The 23,530-nt window shown below is 55.1% G+C and overlaps 1 protein-coding gene across 5 annotated transcripts in view; it reads right to left on the bottom strand.

The window, feature by feature from the left end:
* WHRN (whirlin) overlaps positions 1–23,530 on the bottom strand; it is a 65,101-nt gene that overhangs the window by 18,478 nt on the left and 23,093 nt on the right. For all 5 annotated transcript variants that reach the window (XM_059657875.1, XM_059657876.1, XM_059657877.1 and 2 more), the window contains exons 2-6: positions 21,683–21,907; positions 15,546–15,671; positions 3,252–3,454; positions 2,245–2,281; positions 839–1,051 (exon numbers count right to left, since the gene is read on the bottom strand). In XM_059657875.1, coding sequence (XP_059513858.1) covers positions 839–1,051; positions 2,245–2,281; positions 3,252–3,454; positions 15,546–15,671; positions 21,683–21,907 — 804 coding nt within the window. The remainder of the gene's footprint in view (positions 1–838; positions 1,052–2,244; positions 2,282–3,251; positions 3,455–15,545; positions 15,672–21,682; positions 21,908–23,530) is intronic.

Genomic DNA, 23,530 nt, shown 5'->3' with positions numbered 1-23,530 from the left:
CACACCAGAAGCTCCTCCCCCCACTTCTCTCCGAACTGCACTGCCTCTGTGAGGTCTTCCCAAATGCAACCACGCCCAGTGGGTTCCTCACTCCTTCCTTCATGCAGCCTCGGAACCTCCGACTTCCACCAGGCGAGTTCTCAAAGCCGGCAGCACGGCAGGCACCGGGCTTGTAAGAACTGCCGGTGGCCTACGCCCTCCCACAGCTGTGCATGCAGAGTGAACAGGCCAGGGTGGGGCCCAAGCATTGCTTTTTAAAAAAATCCTCACCCAAGGATATTTTTTCCATTGCTTTTTCAGAGAGAGAGAGAGAGAGTAGAAGGAGGGAGGGAGGCAGAGAGGGAGGGAGGAAGAGACAACCAAGCGAGAGATAACACATTGATTGGTTGCCTCTGGCATGTGCCCAGAACAGGGGGAGAGGGCAAACAGGGAGCGAACCCGCAACCCAGGTACATGCCCTTGAATGGAAATCAAACCTGTGACCCTTCAGTGTGTGGGCCGACACTCTAACCACTGGCCAGGGCCCAAGCATTGCTTTTTGAAAGCAATCCAGATGATTCCAAATGTGCATTAAAAGCCACTGGGTTAGTTAGGGCCTCGATCACAGGAGACTTTAAATGACTGTCTCCCCAGGAGTCTGTGGGGTTCCCCGGGCAGGGGACCATCGTGGTCACCAGTCTCTGGCCAGGGTTCCGTTAGGCCTGACTCCTTGTGGGTTCTTAGTAAAGGAGGGGGGACCTCAGGAGGCAGGGAGGGATGCAGAGCCCTTGAGAGCTGCAGCCAGACCTCAGCAGCCCCCCGCCAGCCTCTCCCTTGCCCAAGGGGGGGTGCCGGTCACCTTGGCGTGGGTGTTGAGCAGCTCGAACAGGGCCATAACCAGGGCCTCCACGGAGACGCTGCCGCCGCGGTACTCCTCCAGGTAGTAGGCCATGGTGGCGCGCTCCTGCTCATTCAGCAGGTGCCGCGCCTGCTCCTCCAGCAGCACGCGCGTCTGGTTGCCCAGGCTGCTCAGGGTCACCTGGGAGCCGGCCGGCCCCTTGTAAAATCCCAGCTGAAAGACAGAAGATGGAGCTGCCCTGGAACCAGTGGCCAGGCCTGGCCAGAGACCACGCTGCCACAGGATGAGGTCGGTCCCTCCATGGTCTTGTCCCCTGCCTCCCGCCACCCCCGTCCTTCTCCCCTCCCCACCCCGACAAGCCTGCAGGACACGCTACCAATACGTGCTGAGTGCATGTGGCCTCCTGCAGTTGCAGTTTCATGTCTTACATGGCACTTTTACACGTATCATCAGGTCCTCGTGACCATTCAGAGGGAAGCAATATTATTAGGGTTCCCATTTAGTCCTCTAGGTCTCAATCTCTCCCTTATTAAATTGGGGGTAATAGTAACTTTACTTCCAAACTACACTTAGATGGGCACACACACACACTCCCGCCCCTCCCACCACTGTCTCTACCATCATCAGTGTCTAGGATGCCACCGGCCTCCCCTCTGCCTCTCCCTTCAGCACACAGCAGCTGAAATGATCTTGTGAGAACACGGATCTCCTCATTTTGCTCCCTGCGTAAGCCCTCCAACGGCATCCCATCACTTCAGGTGAGAAGCCAAACCCTGTGTGAGCTGGCCACCCGCCTGCGGTCGTCCTGTCCCAGCTCCCCCTTGCTCACTGCACTCCCAGGCTCTCCCTTCTTCCAACAGGCACGCCCTCTGCCTACCGGGGGCTCTGGCACAGGCTGCGGCCTCTGACTAGGTCAGCCCCTCCGGCTCCTGCACCAGACTTTCTCTCACTCATTTCTCTCTGACCTTCCGTTCACAGCCTAAATATCGCCTGTTCCTACTTCAGACAGCCTTTCCCTGTCTCAATTAGGTGTCCCATCTGTCATTCTCTCTTAACACCCAGCACCTCGTCGTCGTCATGGCAGTGAGCATCTCCTGTGATTGGACATGGGCGTAGTTCGTTTTGTTTTTTCGTGTGTCTCCTTCACTGGGGGTGACCTCCTTGAGGGCAGGGATCTGATCTGTTCTGTTCGTGGCTGTTAACCCCCGTGTCTGGGATGGTGTCCCGGGGCTGCCCAGAGCCTGGAGGCACTCACAGGCATGGGTGGGATGGAAGATGGACAGACAGACTGCCCAAATGAATGAGCATGTGTGTGAGTCGCTGGCACACATGGCAGGTCCAGAGCTCCCCCCACGGAGCTCAGAAGCAGCCAAGGACAAGGACGCCTGGGGGCGGAGGGCACCTACCTTGTCTGCCCCTTCTGTGGTGGGATCCCCGGGAAACCTATCGAGGAAGAGAAGCATGGTCAGCCGCACGTCTGAGCAGTTCAGACGGGCACGGGCAAGGAAAGGGTAGGTCTGCAGCTGGGTGAGCAAAGCTTTGAGAGAACTGCGGCCTCCACTCGCTGGAGCTATCAATGAACATGAACCCCTGGGCAGATGGGCGGTTCCCAGCCTCCCAGTCAAGCCACATGGACAGCAATTCTAAAACCAGGCACCTACAGTCCAGGCAGGAGAGGAGAGAATAAGGTTACAACTGATCCGTGGCCTCGGGGCCAGGCCAGTCCTAGGAAGGGGGGCGGGGCGAACGGAGCCTTAGAGATGCGACTCGGCTGCAGCTGGGTTTTTAAGCAGCAGCCCGGAAATCCAGTTTTTAAAAAAATGGGAAACCTGGGACCTTTTTAAATGTTGGCAACTAATTTTAAAAATTATAATACTGTGTAGACGAAAAGGGAGAGAGAGAGAGAGAGAGAGAGAGAGAGAGAGAAGGAAGAGAGAGAGAGATGCGCTGGGTGTGCTTGGCCTGGGAGGGGCACCACCCCGTCTGAGACTCGGGATGGAAATCCAAAGGTGACACGTTCCGACGGTAGTAACTACTCAGCCGTCCAGCAAGGACATCTCATCTGAGACCCTCCCACCCGGGTAACTCCTGAGATTCTCACAGACCTGGGAGAGGGGCAGGGTTTAAGACTCACTTTTCAGACAAACAACTAAGGGCCCAAAAATAAGGTAAGTGACTCGCCAGAGGCCAACGAAGAACAAGAGAGCTGCGGGGTGCCGCTCGGCTTTCCCTGGGAAACGGGCCAGGAGAGGAGAAGGGACGCGCCCAAGGTCGTGCGCGGAAATGGAAGGGTCCCCGGGCTGAGAACCGGTGTAATCTACAGATCAGGACGGGTGCAGGGGCGGGAGGAGGACGCAGCTGGCTCAGAGCGGGCCCAGGGTTCTGAGGCTCCGCGTAAGCAGTGGGGCCTGACCCTGCTGAGTTCGTGGCGGGGTCCCCAATCCGGGAACTGGCGATCCACTTGGTCTCGTCCACGGTGGTGCGGGCGTGGGGCAGCCTCCCCACGTCCTTCACCGTCAGGATGAGGTGCTGGGATGACTTGAGCAGCCTGACCGCCTCGTCGTGCAGGATGTTGAGAAAGCTCCGCCCGTTCACCTCCAGAATCTGGTCCCCGACCTGCCAAGACCACAGCACAACACAACACAGTCACCTGGGCTGTTTGCAGGACACGGACTCGTGCCTGGGGCGTCGGAGCCCTGGTCCCAGTTCTCCTGCCGGCCAGCCTGCCGAGGAGGAGGTCACCGAGGCTCAGAGAGGGTGTGCGGGTGCCTGAGGGAGACTCAGCAAGTCCATGGCAGACAACCTTCCAATCCTGATCCTGAGCCCATGCTCCTGTCACTTGAAAGGGCCGCCTCCTCTTGACCTAGCAAGGGTTTGAGGGGTGAGTCTACAACCAGCTTCCCAAGGACCCCCTTATCCAGAAAACAACAGCCCCCTCAGGGGCCGGGGTGGGTGGGGTGGGATTGGGGCAGGATGAAGCGAGTGGCGTTGAAGGCACACTTCCGTTGCTGCCCCGCTGCGGAGAGCTTTACCCCCAGCACGCATTCTCACATCACCTCCAGATGTACACAACATTCTCATTTACTCCAGAAAACAGGCAGTACATGGGGAAGCCAGCCTCTCGTTAAAGCAATAACATACGCTGGGATTCTTATAACACGCAGGGCGTTTTATTCCGTAATGGAAAAAACACGCGTTTTTAATGAAAGGATTAAAAAAACAACAACGCCTAACCTTCCAATAAAAAGAAATATGTGACAAAAACAGCCGAGTTGGAGGGAAGGTGGTGTGGTGTGAGATGGGCACATGTGAAGACTTGTGTCTTGTTTGAACTCGGGGGGGGGGGTGTCTGGCGCTCCCCTTCCTGTGATGCTGGGGGGCCTGCAGCTCAAGGCCCAGAAAGGGCTGTGCAGCGTCACCCCCACCGAGGCCGTGAAGGGCAGCCTTGGAAGCCAGCTATTCCAGTTATTCGTGGCTGCTCTGCCTTCTCCCCAGGTCCCCTGCCTGCTGACGGCTCATGATCAACCCCCAGGTGGATTTCCCAGCATTTTTCAAAGCGGGGTTTAGCAAAGGCGAACCAAATGGGAAGTTGGAAGAAGAAAGGGAGGGAAACAGATGTGATGTCAAGGCTGAGAAACAACACCCTGGTCCCCAAGACCCTTGCTTTTAACATCCCTGCTGCATCGGGGAGTTCCCAATGCAGGGTGGTTACAAAGGCAGACGTCCCGCGTCCCCCCTGTGCCAGCAATGCTGTGTGCGGAGGAGGCCCATGCGCCCCTGCGTCCGCAGCCCATCCTACAACGCTCACTGCTGCACACCCAGTCAGCACCAGGCTCGCTGGGAGGCCGTGTGCGCCAGACCGACTGCTCCTGCTGCCTAGTCCAGGGATGGCGAACCTTTTGAGCTCGGTGTGTCAGCATTTTGAAAAACCCTAACTTAACTCTGGTGCCGTGTCACATATAGAAAATTTTGATATTTGCAACCATAGTAAAACAAAGACTTATATTTTTGATATTTATTTTATATATTTAAACGCCATTTAACAAAGAAAAATCAACCAAAAAAAATGAGTTCGCATGTCACCTCTGACACGCGTGTCATAGGTTCGCCATCACTGGCCGAGTCGATCGAGCGTGGGCTTGGTCTTGTGCTAACCGTGGGTTTTCCCGTCAGCCTCCCCACACAGTATCCCCAGGGCCCAGAACACAGTGGGAAGAAAAATTCATCAAATGGAGGAAAAGCCAGACACCCATCCCCCTCCTAGCTCTGGGACCATTTCTGCTGCAGCTCAGGGGGGACCAGCACAGCACACCAGCCTGGAGTCCCAAATTTCAAACCGCAGTTGCCCAGATGCTGACTGTGTCCCAGGCACCTTCTCTGTCCCTTTACATATTCTTTTCCTTACTTAGTATCTTCAGCATCCAGAGAGAACACAGAGGCTCAGAGAGGTTAAGTAAACAGGGGGTGGTCACAGAACTCGAGGGAGGACAGTGAGGGTGCAGCCCCCGCAGGCTGGCCCCAGGACCCCAATGCTGCCAGGAGCTCTCCCTGGGGACACGCGGCATCTCTGCAAATCCAGCAGGTCCAAAGCCACCGACCTGCCCGCACGCCCTGGCCTTCCCTCAGCACCCAGCTCTGACAACCCAGCCTTCATTCCCCCCGAGCAGATCCTTCAGGAAGTCGCACCCAACCTTCACCTTCCTCCACCCCTCCAGTCCCCAACCTGGGTCCCTCTCTCGAGCCGGGGCTCCTGAGCCAGCACCCCACCTCCGGGCATTTACACCCAAACTGGCCTCAGACCTCGCACCAAGTTAATAATTTTTCCTCCACTTTTTACTTTCATGACATCCCTCCTTTCTTAAAAACTTCCAATGACCCCCCCAAAACACACACAATCCAGGGGGCAGCAAAGCATCATGGTTAAAGGGTTTCAAAGACCATCAGAACGGGGTTCAAACGCTGACTCTGCTCCTTCCAAGCCGTGTGAGCTCAAGCAAATCCCCCAATAGCTTTTGTGCCTCAGTTTCCTTGGGTGTAAAAAGGGGTACTAGCCCAGGACTGTCCTCCAATTTCCTAGTCATCAGCACCTGTTACCCCTGCCACCAACAATATCACAATTCTCTCTCCCTCTCTGCCTCCCTGAGCTCCCTAGTTGAGAACCCCAGGCCCCTGAGAATGTGGGCAGCCCCAGGTGGACTCCTTGGAAAGGGCTTGGCGCACGGCAAGTGCTCAGGAAGTGCTTTTGCATGAAGGAGTGGGTTTTGCCACTTCCCACCTGGTGCCCCTGCCAGCCTCTCCCCCCAGGGGCTTTCTCAATGCCAAGCAGCAGTGCCGTGGTGACAATGACTGTGAGCGAAGGGGTCACGCGCGCCCTGCTGGGCCCACTTGCACTCAGGGCATGGCAGTGGGGCCTCGCTTCCCGCCTTCCCTCCTGAGTAGCGGAGGCCCCACCGCTCCCGTGTCCAGCTGCTCCCCCAGCCGAAGCCCAGGCCACACTCTCCATCAGCTGAAGTGCTGTTTTCCTAAGGATCCCTCTCAACAGCTTTGACTTTTGTTACTAAGCGAAGGGAATCCATTTTAATCTTCCACACACACACATGACTTCATCCCAGTTTAATTTTAAAAAGTAGCCTTGGAGATGGGGTTTAGTGTATGCAAGCCTCTCCCTGCAGGGCTCAGAACAAAGGAAAGGGCGACTCCATCCCAGAGCATCCACCTGGCCCTCCACGGGGAGGCTGGTGGGGGGAGGGGAGTGTCCCCACACTGCACGGCACCTACGTCTGCTACAAAAATGTGCTCGCGGTTTATCTGGAATCAGATGTAAACGGGCGTCCTGTATCTTTATTAGCTAAACCTGGCGAACCGTGTCAGTCACCACGGGGCCAGTGGCTTCCGGGGTGGGGGCTGCGTCTGCGCTATGGTCACCAAACTTCGCTTCTTGTCCCTGAGCCCGGCTCCTGTCCTGGGTGCGGTCCCTGCCTGCCCAGCACACCACTTTCTCCTGCCTCCTCCTCAGCATGAATATCTGAGAAGCCACAGGTTTTGCTGTGCTGGTCACATTCCCCCTCAGGCCTGATTAACAAACACAGATTTGAGTCCCGAACCCGTTCCAGAAGGGCAGAGCCTAGCCCAGGGGTGGGCAAACTTTTTGACTCGAGGGCCACAATGGGTTCTTAAACTGGACCGGAGGGCCGGAACAAAAGCATGGATGGAGTGTTTGTGTGAACTAATATAAATTCAAAGTAAACATCATTACATAAAAGGGTACGGTCGTTTTTGTTTTTTTTTTTTTTTTTTTTAGTTTTATTCATTTCAAATGGGCCGGATCTGGCCCGCGGGCCGTAGTTTGCCCACGGCTGGCCTAGCCCCAAAGATGGAGCCTAGCCCAAGAGTTTAGCCTCATCCGAAATAGCCTCACCTAGCCCTGGGAGCGACCCTAGTCTGAACACCCGAGCCCATCCCAGATAGATAGATAGATAGATAGATAGATAGATAGATAGATAGATAAATAAATAAATACAGATTTGTGAGAGGCAGCTCACGTGTGACCCACCTGGGGAACAGGTGTGAAATAGGAATCATACTCGGGAAACCCCAACCGAATAGGGGTACATGAGCCTGTCTTCCTCATCTCTCTCCAATCCTCTCGTCCTTCTTCTTCCTCCAGGGCCTGTTTTAAACCTGAAGTTCTGGATGGGGCTGGCCTTGGGGTCCCCACACAGCCCTGGACAGCATCTGGGTTGGTCTGAGACTCCCATTTCTCCGTGTCCAGTTCTCTCTCAAATTCTCTACTTGTTTCAGAGCTTCCCCGAGGTCCAGGGACCTTGTCAGCACAGCTGCCTGCCTGCCTGCTCACTGTCATTTGGAGTCCACAACCCAGTTTCAAATAAACCCAGTGTCCCCTGCTGCTCACAGCAGCCCCGTGGGGCTGTCGGGCTACGAAGCCCCATGCCTAGGTGCCATGGAAACATGCCCCTACGTCTGAAACCAGGCCACCAAACAGAGGAGCCATGTGGCCCTGCACAGCTCTCAAGTACAGTCGGAGACTCAGTATTCCCATCTGTAAAGTGGGCATGACACTACCCACACTCTTTGTGAGAACCAAAGGGGACCACTCGGGACAGAGCCTGACACCACGAGAGAGGCTTTCAATAGCTTGTCCTTCGCTTCCCTTCCCAGTGGAGGCGACAGGTTGGGATGTCAACTGATTTGTTCAAGGTCGCTGATCACGCAGGAAGTGAACAAGGAGCCAGCACCTGAGCCCAGCTTTCCACATTCTTCCTACCCCCCTGTGCCGCCCTCATCCCAGCATGTGCCTGGCACACAGGAGGCATTTAGTAACTGGTGAAGGGACAGGAGGGACCGCCCTTCCTCCTCTCCACTCACTTCCATTCGCTTCCCCTTTTCCTTTGGTTTGTGAACTTGGATTTGGCATGTTTAATGGTCTTGATCTGACTTCCCTGCCCCCCACCCCCCGCACCTAAAAAAAAAAACTAAGAGCTCTATGTGTTGATTCACTGAAATGTTACTTTTTCTTACCGATCGAAGCCAGCTTTGAGTTAGATGACATGGGTCAATAAGGCAAAAAGTAAAGAGGCAAAGAGGCTGCAACCACCAGCCCTGCAGACGGGGAGACCGAGGCCCAGAAAGCACGGGGACGGGTCTGGGGCCAAAGCCCAGGCCCTCAGAATAATTAGCCAAGAAAAATTCACACGGCCCGGAACTCATCAAGACACGACCCCCCGGAGGAAGGAGAGACAGGAGCAAAGAGTGATGGAGTGTCCAATATTGCTCAGCCTGCCATCGGGCGCCGATGGGGAGGGCATGGAAGGATAAACGAATAAAGGTGGCTTGATTTTATTTGTCACCACTGCCTCCTATTTATCACCAGCGATGGAGGAACGGAGGGCGGGCCATGGGAATGCCCTTCATTTCAAGGCAGAGGAAAGACTCCTCCATCATCCACAGCCCATCGAGTGACAGGCTCAGATCTGGGATGCTCTGAGGAGAGCATGCGGGGACAGCAGCAAGGACAGGACGCTGACCTCCCCTAAAGCTGGCCAACCACCAGCAGCAGGCACTCACGTCCTCTGGGCCTGAGGTGCCTGGGGAAAGAGCTCAGCAGGCTTGGGAGTGACCCCACTCAGGGCAGGGTCCCCTCTTTCTCCCTGAGACCCAGGGAGAATAATTTTACCGCGCGAAGCCTTCTTTCCCTCAAAACTCAGGACTGAGACCGCCAACTGTTACACTGTTATGCAGGCGAAGTGAGAGGCCATCTGGTGTGTGGTTGTGAGCACAGACCCAGGAGTCTGCCCTCTGGGTCTAAACCCAGACTCTGCTGCTTGCTCTCTGTGTGACCTTGGGTAATTTCCCTAACCCCCGTGTGTCTCAGTTTCCTTCTCTTCCACGTCAGGTAGGAGACCTGCCAAGTACTGAAAACAACCTAAATGCCCACAGAGAGTGGATGAATCAAGTCAGGCAGAGCCACACCGTGCAGCTCCAAGCAGCCGCAAAGAAAAGAAAAAAAAAAAAAAAAGAATAAAGACTTCTGTGCACCGACATGAAGTGATTTCCAGCATATTCGATTTTAAAAGTTACGGTGCAAAATAATACCAATAGCATACTGCCTTTCGTCAAGGAAAGGAGAAAGATTACATGTACCTAACTGCTTTTGCAAAAAAGAAACAGGAATAAACCAAAAACCAGTTTGTTTCGTTCCCTGCGAGGAGCGAGGAGCGGGAGGAGTGTGGGGGAGAAGGGACACTCGGGTGTATACCTTTTATGCATAATTTTGATGTTTTAGTTGCTCAAAGTGAAAGTAAATCAATAGGGGGGAGCCCAATTGAATGCCAGTGGAAACAAAGGGACCTGTTTCAAATAAGTAACAGAACTAAGCTGAAGAGGAAAAGGAACAACTAGCCCAACACAAGACTTTGACTCCAAACCCTCAGTTTAAAGACAAAATGAGTTGCTAACCAATCAGAACCTCAGCTTAGCGCGTTTGTTTTCCACAGTGGAATGCACGAGGCAATTCTGAAACTGCTTTTGTCTCGTAAGATGGGGTGAGAAAATATGTTGGGCCTTTCAGATGAGAACCAAGTGCCTCCTAAAGGCCAGCACTATGTTTGGTGGGGGGCTACAGTAGGTACCGTATCAGTTTCCTAGAGCTGCTGTGACAAAGTACCACAAACGTAACGGCTTCAAAGAACATGGACTTGTTATCCTACAGGTCTGGAGGTCAGAAGTCCGACACGGGTCTCTCTTGGGCAGTGGCCTAACTGGGAGCAATTATGACCAAGGAAGTGGGGAGCTTTAAAAGCCAGGCAGTCGGACTAAGCAAACTGAAGGTTTACAGTTTATTAAGCTCCCATTCAGAGGCCAGTTCACAAATCCAGCCAAGACAGCAACCTAGGAAGGATGGAGAGGATGGCACAGCCAGGGGGGAGAGCCTAAAACAGTCACCCAGCATGTGCGGGTTTCTCGGGAGAGAAGTCACCTCCCAGCTCCTTGGGAAAGCTGTTCACCCTCTGGGCGGACTCATCAGCTACCTGAGACTTTCAGAGGCCTTTACCCGCCAGCACCCACACTCACACAATTAGGGCTGCCATTTTGGGGTGTTTTCATATGCCAGGCACTGGATTTTACATGCATAGCTCATTGTGTCCTGACATTGTCATTATTATTATTATTATTACTAGAGGTCTGGTGCACAAATTCATGCACGGTGGGGGTCCCTCGGCCTGGCTGGCGATCGGGGCCAATCAGGGCATCTCTTCCAGTCCTGATCGGGGCTGATCAGGGCCAATGGGGACCGGTAGGCTTGGGGGAGGGACCGTGGGAGGTTGGCCATGGGAGCGCACTGACCACCAGGGGGCAGCTCCTGCATTGAGCGTCTGCCCCCTGGTGGTTAGTGCATGTCAGAGCTGTTGTCCAGTCATAACGGTTGCTTAGGCTTTTACATATACAGATTATTATCCTATATAATAAAAGGCTAATATGCAAATCGACCAAACAGTGGAATGACCGGTCACTATGATGCGTACTGACCACCAGGGGGCAGATGCTCAATGAGGAGGTGAAGCCGGGTTCACAGCTGGCCAGTGCAGCGGCAGTGATGGCAGCCTCTCCCGCCTCCACAGCAGCGCTAAGGACTCCTCAGGGGATGTTCAACTGCAGCCGGCAGACGGACATCCCCCAAGGGGACCCAGACTGTGAGAGAGCACAGGCTGGGCTGGGCTGAGGGACCCTCCCCCCACCCCCGCAAGTGCACGAATATCATGCACCAGGCCTCTAGTTATTATTATAAACATTAGTAGTCGAGAGCCTGGAATCTACCTGCAGCACAGCCTCGCCTCCACAATCCCTGGGAAGGGAAGCAAGATGCCGTCTCTGAGGTTCAGGGCTCGTGGCCCCTCCCCGGGAGCGCAGGTGGCCCCTGCACTCTGGGAGAGGCAGCCCGTCCTCTAAGCTGGAGCTCAATAACATGTAAGTTATTACCCACCTCTTGCTTAAAGAGCCAGGGGATTTCCAAGTCCCCAAAGCAATCAGGGGCTGCTGTGCCACGATTCCTCCCGAGCCGGCACTGTGGGGCCGGGGCTGGCGCGCCAGCGAGGAACCGAAAGGAACAGCCTTGGGTGCTCCCCTCCCAGAGGAACTGTATGTATATATAGTAGCTCATGGGTACACACATCTATTTATGTATCTACCTGTGTATGTATACACACATACTTTTTCTTCTATGTAAAGGAGTCCACACTGATACCAGCAGAAACCAAATGGGCCTCCCGCCCTGAGATGGCCTCAGGGGTGCAGGTCGTGGGGGCAGGCAGGATCTGGGAGGGCCACACTGGGCTTCCCAAGCTTGCTTGCTGACGTTTAGGACTAAATGTCCTTTATTTCCTCTCTTTGCAGTCTCTTGATATTTGGTCAAATTAGGGTACTAAGGAGGTGACAGAAGAAAGCAGGTGGCCTTTAAAGGGCCTGAAGGGCTAGGCCCTCGATCCTGAGCAAGTCACTGCCCCTCTCTGAGCCTCAACTGCTCACCTATTAAACGGTGCTATGAACGCCCGCCATAGGGCTATTGGGAGGAATAAATAAGAGTGTATCTAAAGCGTTTGGCACAGCACTTGGTCCATAATAGCTGGTTAATAAAGAGCAACTGCTCTCATCATTATTCTTTTTAAATGCTAGTCGATCTTGGCTGTCCTTAAAGGAACAAACAAGGTTTTATGGCCCATTCTTTGGCGGGGTTTGAAGCTGTAGGGGAAGGTGCAGAGGAATAAGAGAGGCTGAAGGAATAAGTGCAGGAGGGTGGGAGAGCTCCAGGTCCCAGGGCTGCGCCCAGGGCACACGCTGGGAGGTGCCTGCCCCCTCCGAGGAGCTCTCCTTCCCAGCAGGGGACTTGCCCTTTCCCTGGACCCGCAAGGCCCCAAGGAGCTAAGTGAGCGCTGGGGGGCAGGCAGAAGGCAGCACTTGCTCCCGGGAAAGCTCTGCAGGGCAGCAAGGAGTCTTGTTTACAAAGAAAGCCTGTTCTTGGCTCCACCGCCCACACACCAAGCCCCTTTATTCCACTCAATATGCCTAATTCTACTGAAAACTGCAGTGACAATACATGGAACTAATCAGTCCCGGATGCCCGAGTGGGTGTAGGCAGGCGCTTGCATATCCCAGGGACCGTGGAGGGCAAAGGAAAATACTGGCAGGGAACTCGGAGTGCTTCCCTGGGGTGGACACTGAAGATGGAAATCCGCTACTGAAGGCGGGCGTTTTAGGAGCAAATACAGCCTTCGATGGCCTGCAACTGACGTGGCCAGAAAACTCGTACGGGATACTTTTCTTCTGCTTTGTTTCAAAATGGAAATCACCTTACTGAAGCCGTTCGCATGATTATAAAATACTCCGTTCAGACACTGCGCAAGGACATAAAGAAGAGGGAGAATCATCCATAATCGCTTCTCGGCCAGATCACCGCTGCTGACATGTGGGAAGAGGTCGGTAGATGCTTCTCTGCGCATTTTTACGTCCGTGTTTCATACGCGTGAGGTCCTGCTGGATGTGTGATCCTGCAGCCTGTGCTTCCCAGTGAGCAACGGGTCATGGGCATCCTTGAGCCAGGCACGGTCCCCTCCTGCACACTCCCTCCCGCTTCCTTAACAAGGCTTCCGTCAGAACGCATCCACCACCAACACGGCAGGGGACCCCTTCGTGTGTCTCCTGTCACTGAGGACACTGCTTATGTCATCACACAACATCCTCCCTCGGAGGGGCCCAGGGAAACCGCTCTCCGGCCTCGGGACAAGGAATAACCAGGCTTCTCAAGCACAGCCGGTTTGTTTTCATCTTAGAAATGTGTCTCCCCCGCTACCCTCTTTGTGGCGGCTGCCAGGAAGCTCAGAGCCAGCTGTGTCCTGCCTGTGGCTGGGTTTGCAATCCACACCGCAAGTGTTCTGGAAAGATTCTCACTCCGGCTTTATCTCTTCCCTCTGCCCCCCTTGTTCTTCCTCCCAATTTTCTCATTAAAAAAAAAAAAAGCATCTTTACTTTGTGTTTTGAAACTACCTTCAAACTCTTTTTTTTTTTTTTGTAATTTGGGGGGAAGTAAATGGAATTAAAACTGCATTCAGGCTAAATGCAATGTGGTGTGCTGGATTAGACTGTATTCTAGAACAAAAGTGGGAAAACTGAACTCTGAATATGAAGTCTGGAGTCGGTTTAGCAGTATAGTACCAATAATGTCAGCTTCTCAGTCTTGGCAAATGCACCTGCTTATACAAGATGTTAATACCAGGGGAAGCTAAATGAAGGAAAGGGGGACCTGTCTTTCCAACTTTTCAGGAAATCTAAAATTATTTCAAAATAACAAATTTACTAAACACAATCTGCTTACAGACTACTAGGAGACTGTTTCCTCTTGGAGACCCAACAAGGTACCATCTTAACTGGCTGAGAGCACAGCAAGCGCCCAGACCCAGGGCATTTCAGAACTAACTAGCACCAGCCAGCCGCTGTGGAGCACCTACCACCCACCCGCTGCTGTCCTGGTTCCGAGCACAGTTCAGAACCAGGACCCCGATTCCCAAATGCCAGTCTCGGCTTTCCCTCTCACTAGCTGTGCAAACTCTGACTCAGACGCTGTGCCTGTGAAATGGGCTAGCCAAAGAAGGCATTTAACAGCGGTGAGGGTGGCTTAAAACACTTGGGAACGAACAGATTGTCCCAGTCAGTCCCAGCTGTATAACAAAGCAACTGGGTGGCTCAGAAGCAACAGACATTTATTCCCTCTCCCCTCCCCATTCTGGAGGCTGCAAGTCCGAGATCAGGGTGCCAACCTGGTCGGGTTCTGGTGAGAACTCTCTCCCAGGTTGCAGACCACCAACTTCTCCTTGTGTCCTCAGAGTGGAGAGAGGGCTAGAGAGCTCTCTGGGTCCCCTTTTTTAAGGGCACTAATCCCATTCCTGAGGCTCCACCCTTCGGGACCTAAGCACCTCCCAGAGGCCCCACCTCCTAGCACTGCCAAACTGGGGGTGAGCATTCTCACATACGAATTTGGGGAGAACACTAACATTCAGTCCATATCTTAGACACTCGATATTGAACCTGTTATTAATGTCATTGTGAGTTCATGTCTCCTTTCATCTTTTCAGTGATCCTGAGGAAGACACGTTATTTTTTATGATTCCCTGGGAAAAGGACAGGAACCCAGAGAGGTGAAGGGATTCTCTAAGGTCATATAGCTATTAAAGCAAAAGCGAAATCGGGGTTTGAATCCAATCTTCCTGGCTCCAAACACAGAGCTCTTCCCGCATCACCGTATTTCCTAAGAGAAGCTGACATACAGAGGCCTGTCTGTCTCCATAACAAAGAGCCTGAATGCCCCATAATGGGAGGAACCTGACGCTCTACAGAGAGGAGAGGAAAGGTCGTGGGGGTCAGAGTGGTGTTCAGGGGATCCTCCGGAGCCATGCATTCAGGCCCTTTGTTATGGAGACACAGTCTCGCCTCCTGCTGCGTTGGAATCAAGACTGCCTGGGCCCAAATCCTGCTCTGCATCCCATCGGCTGTGCGACCTTGGGTTAGCCTGCTTAACCTCTCCATGCCTCGGTTTACCCAGCCGGAAACGGGGGTAAGAATGACCTACCCCACAGGATGGCATGACGGTTCCAGGAGATGACACCTGTGAAGTCAATTACGAATGCTGGGCACACAGTGAGCCCTCTTTAAGACGTGAATTAATAATATTTCAATAACTGCTGGTTGCCCTGGATCAAATGCCAGCCCCGACGCTGCCCCAGTACAACCCCAGCCCAGCTCGTGGCTTTTCTCTTCTCTTCCCTCTCCAAGCACCATAATGAACTCTGAAGTCAGGGCCATCGCAGTCCATCAGCAGTGCTTGCAAAACAGCAGCCAGGAAGAGCCTGGCTGGCCCGGTGCCCAGCACCACGTGGGAGGCACCCTGCGCTGAGGACAGCGGGGAACTTGGGGCGTGGGAGATGGGACACGGCTCCTGCCGCTCGCTCTGAGCTGTGAACGGGAGGCATGCAGCTGGGCCAGGGCTCCTGCTGGGGCCAGTCCCTAACGTGGATGCTGAATGCGCTGCTGGAAGTCTGACCACAGTCAGCCTCCGAGGCATGGCTCTGGTGGTCCCTCTCACCCCCATGCCTGCAGCCCCGCACCCCACCCCCTCCCGCGGGAGTGGGGGGCCCCTCACCTTGAGCCCGCTGCCTTCTGCTTCAGAGCCCTGGTCCACGCCGGTGACGTAGATGCCGAGACCGTACTCTGCGCCCCCGCGGATGGTGAGGCCCAGGGACCGGCCGTCCCCCAGCACCAGGTTCACCTGCAGCAGGGACAGGACACAGCATTGAGCGCCATGAATTTCGGGGGCCAGCAGGCTGCCGTCACTCCCAGTCCCTGAGGCGCACATGGATTCAGGTCTGCAAGGTCCCCGGGGACATGGCAGCTTCTGCCCCAGCTCTGCCTCGGCTTGCTGAGTGACCGGGGGAAGCCCCTCTCCCCTGGGCTGCAGTCACACGAGCAGGAAAGGGGGGCGCTGAGGGAGATGACCTCTAGGGATGCCCTGACGCCCATCTTAGAGCTCCTCAGCACTCCTGGTGTCACTCCTTCTTCACACCACGGGCCACGGACTCTCTCTGCCTCCACTGGCCGCCCTCAGCCACATCCTTCCATCAGGGAGGGCCTGCTCGGGCCCCGGGGCCCCTCCTCCCCCAGCTCCCTCCTCAGGATCAAGGCTGAGTCCAGGCTTGGGGTGCCACAACCCCAGGGTCTCCTGCCTCCCCAGGGCCTTCTGCCTCTGCCATCCATCCTGACAGCACAGGGTGCTGCTTCAGTAGCCCTTAAGTCTACAAACACAGGGGGCGCCCAGACCCAGTGTGGGCCAGGGGACCCACAGATGCCCCAGACAGTCCTGCTCGCAAGGGTCTCAGTCTGGAGGGGCAGCGGGACCAGGAAACAGTGTGGCCAGAGCGTGGGGGGTGGCTCGGGGACCGTGTGGGTGCAGAGAAGGGACCATGGTCCTGACTGGGGAGTGAGGTGGTCAGGGAGACGTCCTGGAGAAAGGGACGTCTCTGATGAGATGGGCGGGGGAGCCTCCTGGAAAGATGGCCTTGGAATCCCGAAGGCTGAGGGGGCAGGGCAAGGGGAGTGCAAAAGCTCCGAATCTGGAATCTGGATAGTGCACAGCCCCTGGGCTCAGGCAGGATTCTGTTTGTATGGAGCGCGGCAGGGAGGGAGAGAGAGAAACAAGACTAGCCTATGTGCGGGGCTGTGAGCGAGGCCACGCCTGGGCCTTACGCAGGGGAGAGAGGCTCAGACTGGGATTTTAGAAAGACTACTGGGGAGGGCCCCCAGGCGAGAGGGGAGAGGCAGGACTCGGACCAGCGAGGCAGGCTGAGGACAGAGTGGGTAGTCCCTACCAGGAACCCACAGATGGCAGGTAGAGCAAACCCCCTCTTCCATATTGTGCCTTTAGGCCTGGAACCAGCCGAACTCAGCCCTGCTCACTGGGTGACCTGGGGTCTGTTCTCCCACCCCCGCCCCCCCACGCCCCACCTGGTCCCTCCAGCTCCAGGACACAAAGATTCTGGGGAGAGCCCAGAGGAGCCCAGGAACACACAGATGGCAGGAGTCGCCCTCTGAATACTAAGGATGGAAACAAACCTCCCGCCTTCCCGCCACCTCCCCATAAATCCTTCACAGGGAATAAAATGGAGTCTTTATTACGGAACTGTAATAACAGTCCCATCAACCACACAGTCATCGGCCTCAATCACTTGCTGGAAATTCAGCTGGTGTTTCACAGATGGGAAAGGACAGTCAGGAGAGGCAGCCTGGCTCCATGAAAAGAAGGCCACACCCACCAATAATAGGCACGTAGTAATAATAACTCACTAGATTAGCTGGGGACTAGATGTATTTCCTAAATCCCAGGCACTTCACATGCATTAATTACCTCATTTCATCCCCTCTCCTCCTCTACGACTTTATTCTTATTCCCATTTTCCAGATGAGAAAACTGAGGCTGGAGGATGAAAGGATGTGGCCACGGTCAGAGCCAACAGCTGGCAGAGGCCAGGCATTTACGCGGAGCACCACACTGCCTCCTGAAGGCCTGAGTTCAAATCCTGCTTCTGCCCTTTACCCCTGGGCAACCGTGGGGCAAGGCCCATCACGTCTCTGACCTTCGGTTTCCCCACCAGTGAAATCCTCGCACACAACCTACACGGAGCAGGCACTGCCATCCCCCTCCTGCCTTGCCTAGAACCCCGACCCTGCCCAGGAAGCAATATGAGCAACCCCAGGAGATGACGTCAATAAGCATTTGGAGGCAAAAATACATGAAAGGTACCTAGCGCCTCGCTGGCATTCGATGAGCCATGGTTGTCCCCGGAATGAATGACTCTGTCCCAGACACTGTGCTCTGTGCTTACACACACGACCAGTGACCCTGGAAACAGCCACACATGGCTGCCGTGACCATCCCCAAATCCAGGAGCCGGAAGCTTCAGTGGCTCACCCAAGGTCAAGGGACGCTCTCAAGGCCACACGGTCAGAAAGCCCTAAAACCAGGTTGATATTGTGATTTATAACAAGAAATATGTATATTTGGTCTTCAACCCCATTCCTAGCACTGAGCTCCTGAAACCCGTGTAAATTCCTAAGTGGTAAGAGCGGTAGGAGGATCTTTTGTTCTAATGAGGTGTCTCTGGGTGGGTTCCTGGATGGCTCCTGCACACCTGGGGCCTGGACACCAGAAAGGCCAAACCATGATGAGGAGCCTGGAATTTTCACCTCCCACCCCCATTCTCCAGAAAGGGAGAGGGGCTGGAAGAGGAGTTAACCGATCGGGCCTTTGTGAGGAAGCCTCCACCAAGTCCCAATGGTAAGGGTGCGGGGAACTTCTGGGCGGGTGAACATGTGAACATAAAGGGAGAGAGGCACATCTGGAGAGAAAGGCACATCTGGAGAGAGCACCGGAGCTCTGCGTCCCTCCCCACACCTCTCTTCCATCTGGATGTTCATCTGTATCCTGTATCCAGTCCTTTTACAACAAACTGGTAAACAGTAAGCAAACTGCTTTCCTGAGTTCTGTGAGTTGCTCTAGCAAATTAACGGAACCCAAGGAGGGAGTCATGAGAACCACCAAGTTATATCCTCTGTTAACCATTTGTACGTCATAAGCGTCTATAGACGCCAGCGGTGGACCTTTTTAAATTAAATTCAAAATATCGTGGCAGTTAACTGGTTAACTCTGCAAAGAACAGTGTACACAAGGGTTTAATCAAACAGGACTTAAATTCAAACCCAGCAAATGTTCCCTGAGCTTCTAGCATGTACTGGCCAGTTGCCAAGGTGTTTTCATCTTCATTCATTCATTCACTCCATACTTTCTGAGAGCCTGTGCTGTGCGAGGCACTACCAGGGCACAGAACCGAGATCCTTACCGCCACGGAGCTGACCCAGTAGTGGGGAGAGTAGGCCCTGTTATTGTCTTCATTTTACAGAGGAGAGATTGAAGCCCAGAGAGGTTGTGTCACTTGTACAAGGTCACCCAGCTGGTAAGTGGGGGAGGCAGGATTTGAACCCAGGCAGCCTGGCTCCAGAGTCTTATCCTTTCTGCCACGTGGACACTAGCCTGTTTAACCCCCAGCAGCATTCCTGTCCTTGTTTACTGCAGCTGTAGAGGCTGAGGGTTAGCCCAGAATGGGACGCTGGAACAAGGAGCCCCTCTTGGCCTCTGAGGGCGTGACAGTGTCCCGAGAGCAGAGAGGTCTCATTTGCAGAGAGCTCCGCAAGTTCTTCCTCCCTGTGCCTCCCTGCCGCCTCACGATGGTGCTCACACTCCAGTGTGGAGGAGAGCATCACTGGAAGGGCTGAAAAAACAGATCCAACTTCAGAGGGCAGCGGAGAGAGTTTTCAAAGGCACTTTTGTTCCACGTGTGATTTTTATATCACGATTGCCCTGAGCACTCCCCCCTGGGGCTGGGTGGGAAGTCCATCCGGGAGTCTGGTCACAGCTATTTAGAATATTAGATGTGACCAGGCCACTGGACAGAAGAGTCAGGCCCAGGAGCCAGAGTGAGGGCTCCAGAGACATGTCCCCAGGGCCCTTCTCAACAAGGATGTGGGGGTTTCCACGTTGTATCCGAGAGAGGAGACTAGAGGAGAGGGCAGAAGCTGCCGTCGGGAGCTCTGAGGTCTGTGAAGGCCTCCTTGGGGTGGTCTAGGGCAGCAGTCGCCAACCTTTCAGACCTCATGGATCACCGGTTGGCGACCACTGGTCTAGGGTCTCTGCTGCCTTCTGAAGTAGTGGGCCTCCGGGCCTTCTGAAGTAGTAGTTCTCTCAGCCTCTGTCTTCTGCGTTCCTATGTAAGTCACTCCTAGACGCCCAGAGGTCACCTTCTCTCCTCCCAACCCTCCCATCCACTCACTTCCAGGGACAGGGTCCTTCTCGCCAAGCCTCGAGATGCCACCTCAGGGCCTTTGCACGCACAGTCCTTGCTGCCTGGGATTTTCAGCCCCCAGACAGCACATGGTGGCTTTTTCTTCCTCTCTCGGTCTCACTCAGGAACCATCTCCTCGGAGAAGGCCCTACCTGACCACCTCATCCGGAGCAGTGCCTCCCTCCCCATCTCTCTATCCCCTCTCCTGATTGTACTTCTTCCATCTGTCTTCACCACTTGAATGCTCTTGCTAACTTACGTCTGTTTTTGGATTACTGTCTCACTCCTCCCAGGACCTCCTATCCCACTTCCCACAGCAGCCTCAGGCACACCAGGAGCTCACCAAGTACAGGGGGCCTCGCTGCATGGGTCCTAGTTGCTGAATCTCCGACCCCTCATGTGTAAAATTCGGATAAGGACACCTGCCCTGCAGGGCCGTCTGCGGATTCAATAAGACGCTGTAAGGACAGAGCCCAGCACCCAGCCGGCTCTCCACCAGTGAGAATTCCTACCCTAAGATTATGTCCTGCCCCGAGGGACGGGGCTGGGGAAAAGGATAAAGCAAGTTCTCTGCCTAACCCTGGAAAGCCGGACTCGGAAATGAGTCAAGGCCACAGGTACTGCTGCTTTCTCAAGACGGCCAGACAGCAAGGTCGCCGGGGGAGGGGGACACGGGGCCGACCCCCACCCAGCCCTGCCTCCTCGGAAGAAGCCCAGGCGGACCCAGTGGTGCCTACCAGCTGGCTACCCACTGCCCCTCGCCTGGCACAGAGGCGGCTGCCATCTCTGTCTCGCCTGCAGATCGATGTTTGAGCACAAAGAACACAAAACATTAAATAAACGTTACAGTCTTATCGACAGGAAAGGAAAGCTGAGAATGCCTCCGGAGGGGGGCTCTGTGGCCTCCAAGCTGCCGGAGTCAAAGGGCTGGAGGACCAGAGAGCTGCTTGCAGGTATGACATTCCTCGTCCCAGGAGCAACTGGGGGGGCGGGGGGGGGGGTGCAAACAGCCCCCAGAGTGAAGTTTAAAGCATCACGGGGGCCATCTCTCAGTCCTTTCCACAATATTTTAAGAACCAGCCGTGTCCGGGGAGAGGCGGGCTCTGTAGGGGGCGTCTGTTGATGCCCCTGTCCCTCTCCTTCAGGTTCCCACATCCCATGGGGCTTTGGACAACCCCTCCCCCACCAGCGACCGTCTTGGTGGTTCTGTCAATCAAACGGCCCAGCCCTCCCCACCAGCCAATCGGTGCACGTCCCTGGAGTATGACCGTTGAGGGGAAGGAGGCAGAGACCTGAACAGGAGGAGATCCCTTTTTTCTGGAGGCGGCACCCCAGTTCCTCAGCCTCAGTTCTGGGCCTGCCATGCCTGCCAGCGAGCTCTTACTCTGTGGAGGTGGCCAGGACCGGTTTCTGTTCCTTACAACCCAGACCTGCCCGGCCACCGCTTCCCTCTGGAGCACGCGGCCCTGGCAGCAAGCGTGGCTAAGCGCCAGGGTCAGAGCTGCTGAGAGGTCAAGTCAGTTCTAGTTTAAAGGGGAGCTCTGAGCTTCGTCCTAGACAGGATGGCAGTGGAGGGAACCGGGCGCCAGAATAAGATGGGGGACAGAGCTGCCCGCCAGCCCACACTGCCCCCTCCGCTTCGCTGTGACAAGGAGAGATACCTGACCTTATTTAAGTCACGGGCTCTTTGCTGCAGCACCTTGGTCTGCATTGTAACAGCCTGCACGGGCCAAAAAGACAGAACGGAACCCCGACAGGACCAGGCCCTCCTTCCAGCCTCTGGAAAGCTTCCCTGTTCTGGGCTTAGCCATAAGCACGGTCTCAGGGGCCAGCCCCCCTCGCAGCCCCCGCCTCAGGTCGGCCTGCCCGGGCCAGGGGGGCGGCTCACCTTTTTCTCATCCCCGCCTTGCAGCAGGTGCAGGGCGCTCCTCCGGTCCCCCTCGCGCAGCCGCAGGGCGCCGCCGTGGGGGTGGGGCCGGGGCAGGCTGGCGGGCGGGGAGACGCTGTGGCCCTGCGGGTCCACCCAGGTGTAGATGTGGTTGGTGACGTAGCCCCCAGGGATGCGCCCCGCCGAGTACACCGACATCACCAGCTTCTTGGAGCCCTTGAGCGCCTAGAGAGAGGGGAGAGAGAGGGATGCAGCGTTAGCAGGAAGGGGCGGTGAGGGACGGCCGCCCGTTCCCCGCAATTCACGGAGGAGAAGGCCAGTCCCTAAATGCCTTTCCTTTTCCAGGCCTCGGTTCTGTCCTGTGGAAACCAGGACATCTGTCCCACCCTTATCTTGAAGTGGTTCACACAAGAGAGCTGGTCTCAGCATAACAGAGCAGGCCTGGGCCGGCACCCACAGGGAGGCCTGCCGTGCTGGCACCTGGGAGCTTACATTCGGAGTGTTCCCACTGTTCCCGACCTGACAAGGGCTCGCTGTGCCCAGCCTACCTGTGCAAACCATGCGGTTCATGCTGACCACTTGCTTTCCCTCCGGAGATCTGGAATGTGGGTACAGGCAGAGGGTACCTATGTGACCAGCCCCCCAAAAAACCCTAGGCACTGCCTTAGCCAGTTTAGCTCAGTGGATAGAGTGTCGGCCCGTGGACTGAAGGGTCCCGGGTTCAATACCTCGGCTGCAGGCTTGATCCTCGGCCCAGGTCAGGGCGTGTGTGGGAGGCAACCAATCAATGTGTTTCTCTCACACCAATGTTTCTCTCTCTGTCTCTCCCCCTCCCTTCCACTTTCTCTAAAAATCAATGGAAAAAATATCCTGGGGTGAGGATTAACAAACAAACAAACAAAACAAACAAAAAAACCCCAAACCCTTGGCGCTGAGTCTCCCTGGCAGACAGCATCTCATCCCTGTGGCACAGTTCAGTGCTGGGGGAGGAGGCTCGCCCCGTGGGGGTGGGGGTGGGGGGCAGGGGGACTCGGAAGCTCCGTGCCTCTGCCGCGCCCCTGCTCCCTGCGCTCATTTTGCTGTGCGTCCTTGCCACGGACAAATCTTCGCCCTGAGGACAACTGTAGGCTGAACCTGCGAGCCCTTCTAGTGTCACAGAACTCGGGGTGGTCTCAGCGACCCCGATACAATACCAGACAAGACAGTCAAGAGAGAAGAACACTGATAATAGCGATAGCGGAACGTCTGCAAAGGGCCTGTGCCTGTCAGGCGGTCTGCCCCCGCAGGCCTCGTCTCCTGAACTCCTCACGGAATCCCATCTTGTGGGGAAGGGGGTCCCATAATTCTGGTGAATAATTAGAGGGACATCGTCTGTCCACACAGCTAGTAAGGGGTTCCTACCCAGAGCAACTAATCTTGAGTGTAAACAGCACCTTCATTCTATATGCTCCAGTCTGGAGACGGACCAACCACAGGGAGAGGGACGGAAGCAGGCCCTGCGCCCTGGGTGGAAGCTGCGATCGGCCATGCTGCTTCCTCGTAATGAACCTGAAACGAAGTGGGTTTTCCCCCCAGAAAAGGGCCTTCAGCACCGGGATCAACAGCAAACACCCCCCAGAACTGGGGACCATTTGAGTCAAGGATGGTCCATACACACGTGACAGTTCATGCTGCCGCTAAAGTCACATTTTAAAACCATTACAAAACTTTGTGATGCCAAGGATATGGGACCTAGTTCAACGTTAAGTGGGGTCAGAAGGACGTAAGTCAAACCTCACAGAACGATCTCAGTTCTGGTAAAGGAAAAATCCCACGGGGGGAAAAAAAAATAAAACCAAACTGAGGAGC

Source organism: Myotis daubentonii, chromosome 11 (assembly GCF_963259705.1).
Source record: "Myotis daubentonii chromosome 11, mMyoDau2.1, whole genome shotgun sequence".
NCBI classification, from domain to species: Eukaryota; Metazoa; Chordata; class Mammalia; order Chiroptera; family Vespertilionidae; genus Myotis; species Myotis daubentonii.
This window is presented reverse-complemented; position numbering and strand designations above follow the sequence as displayed.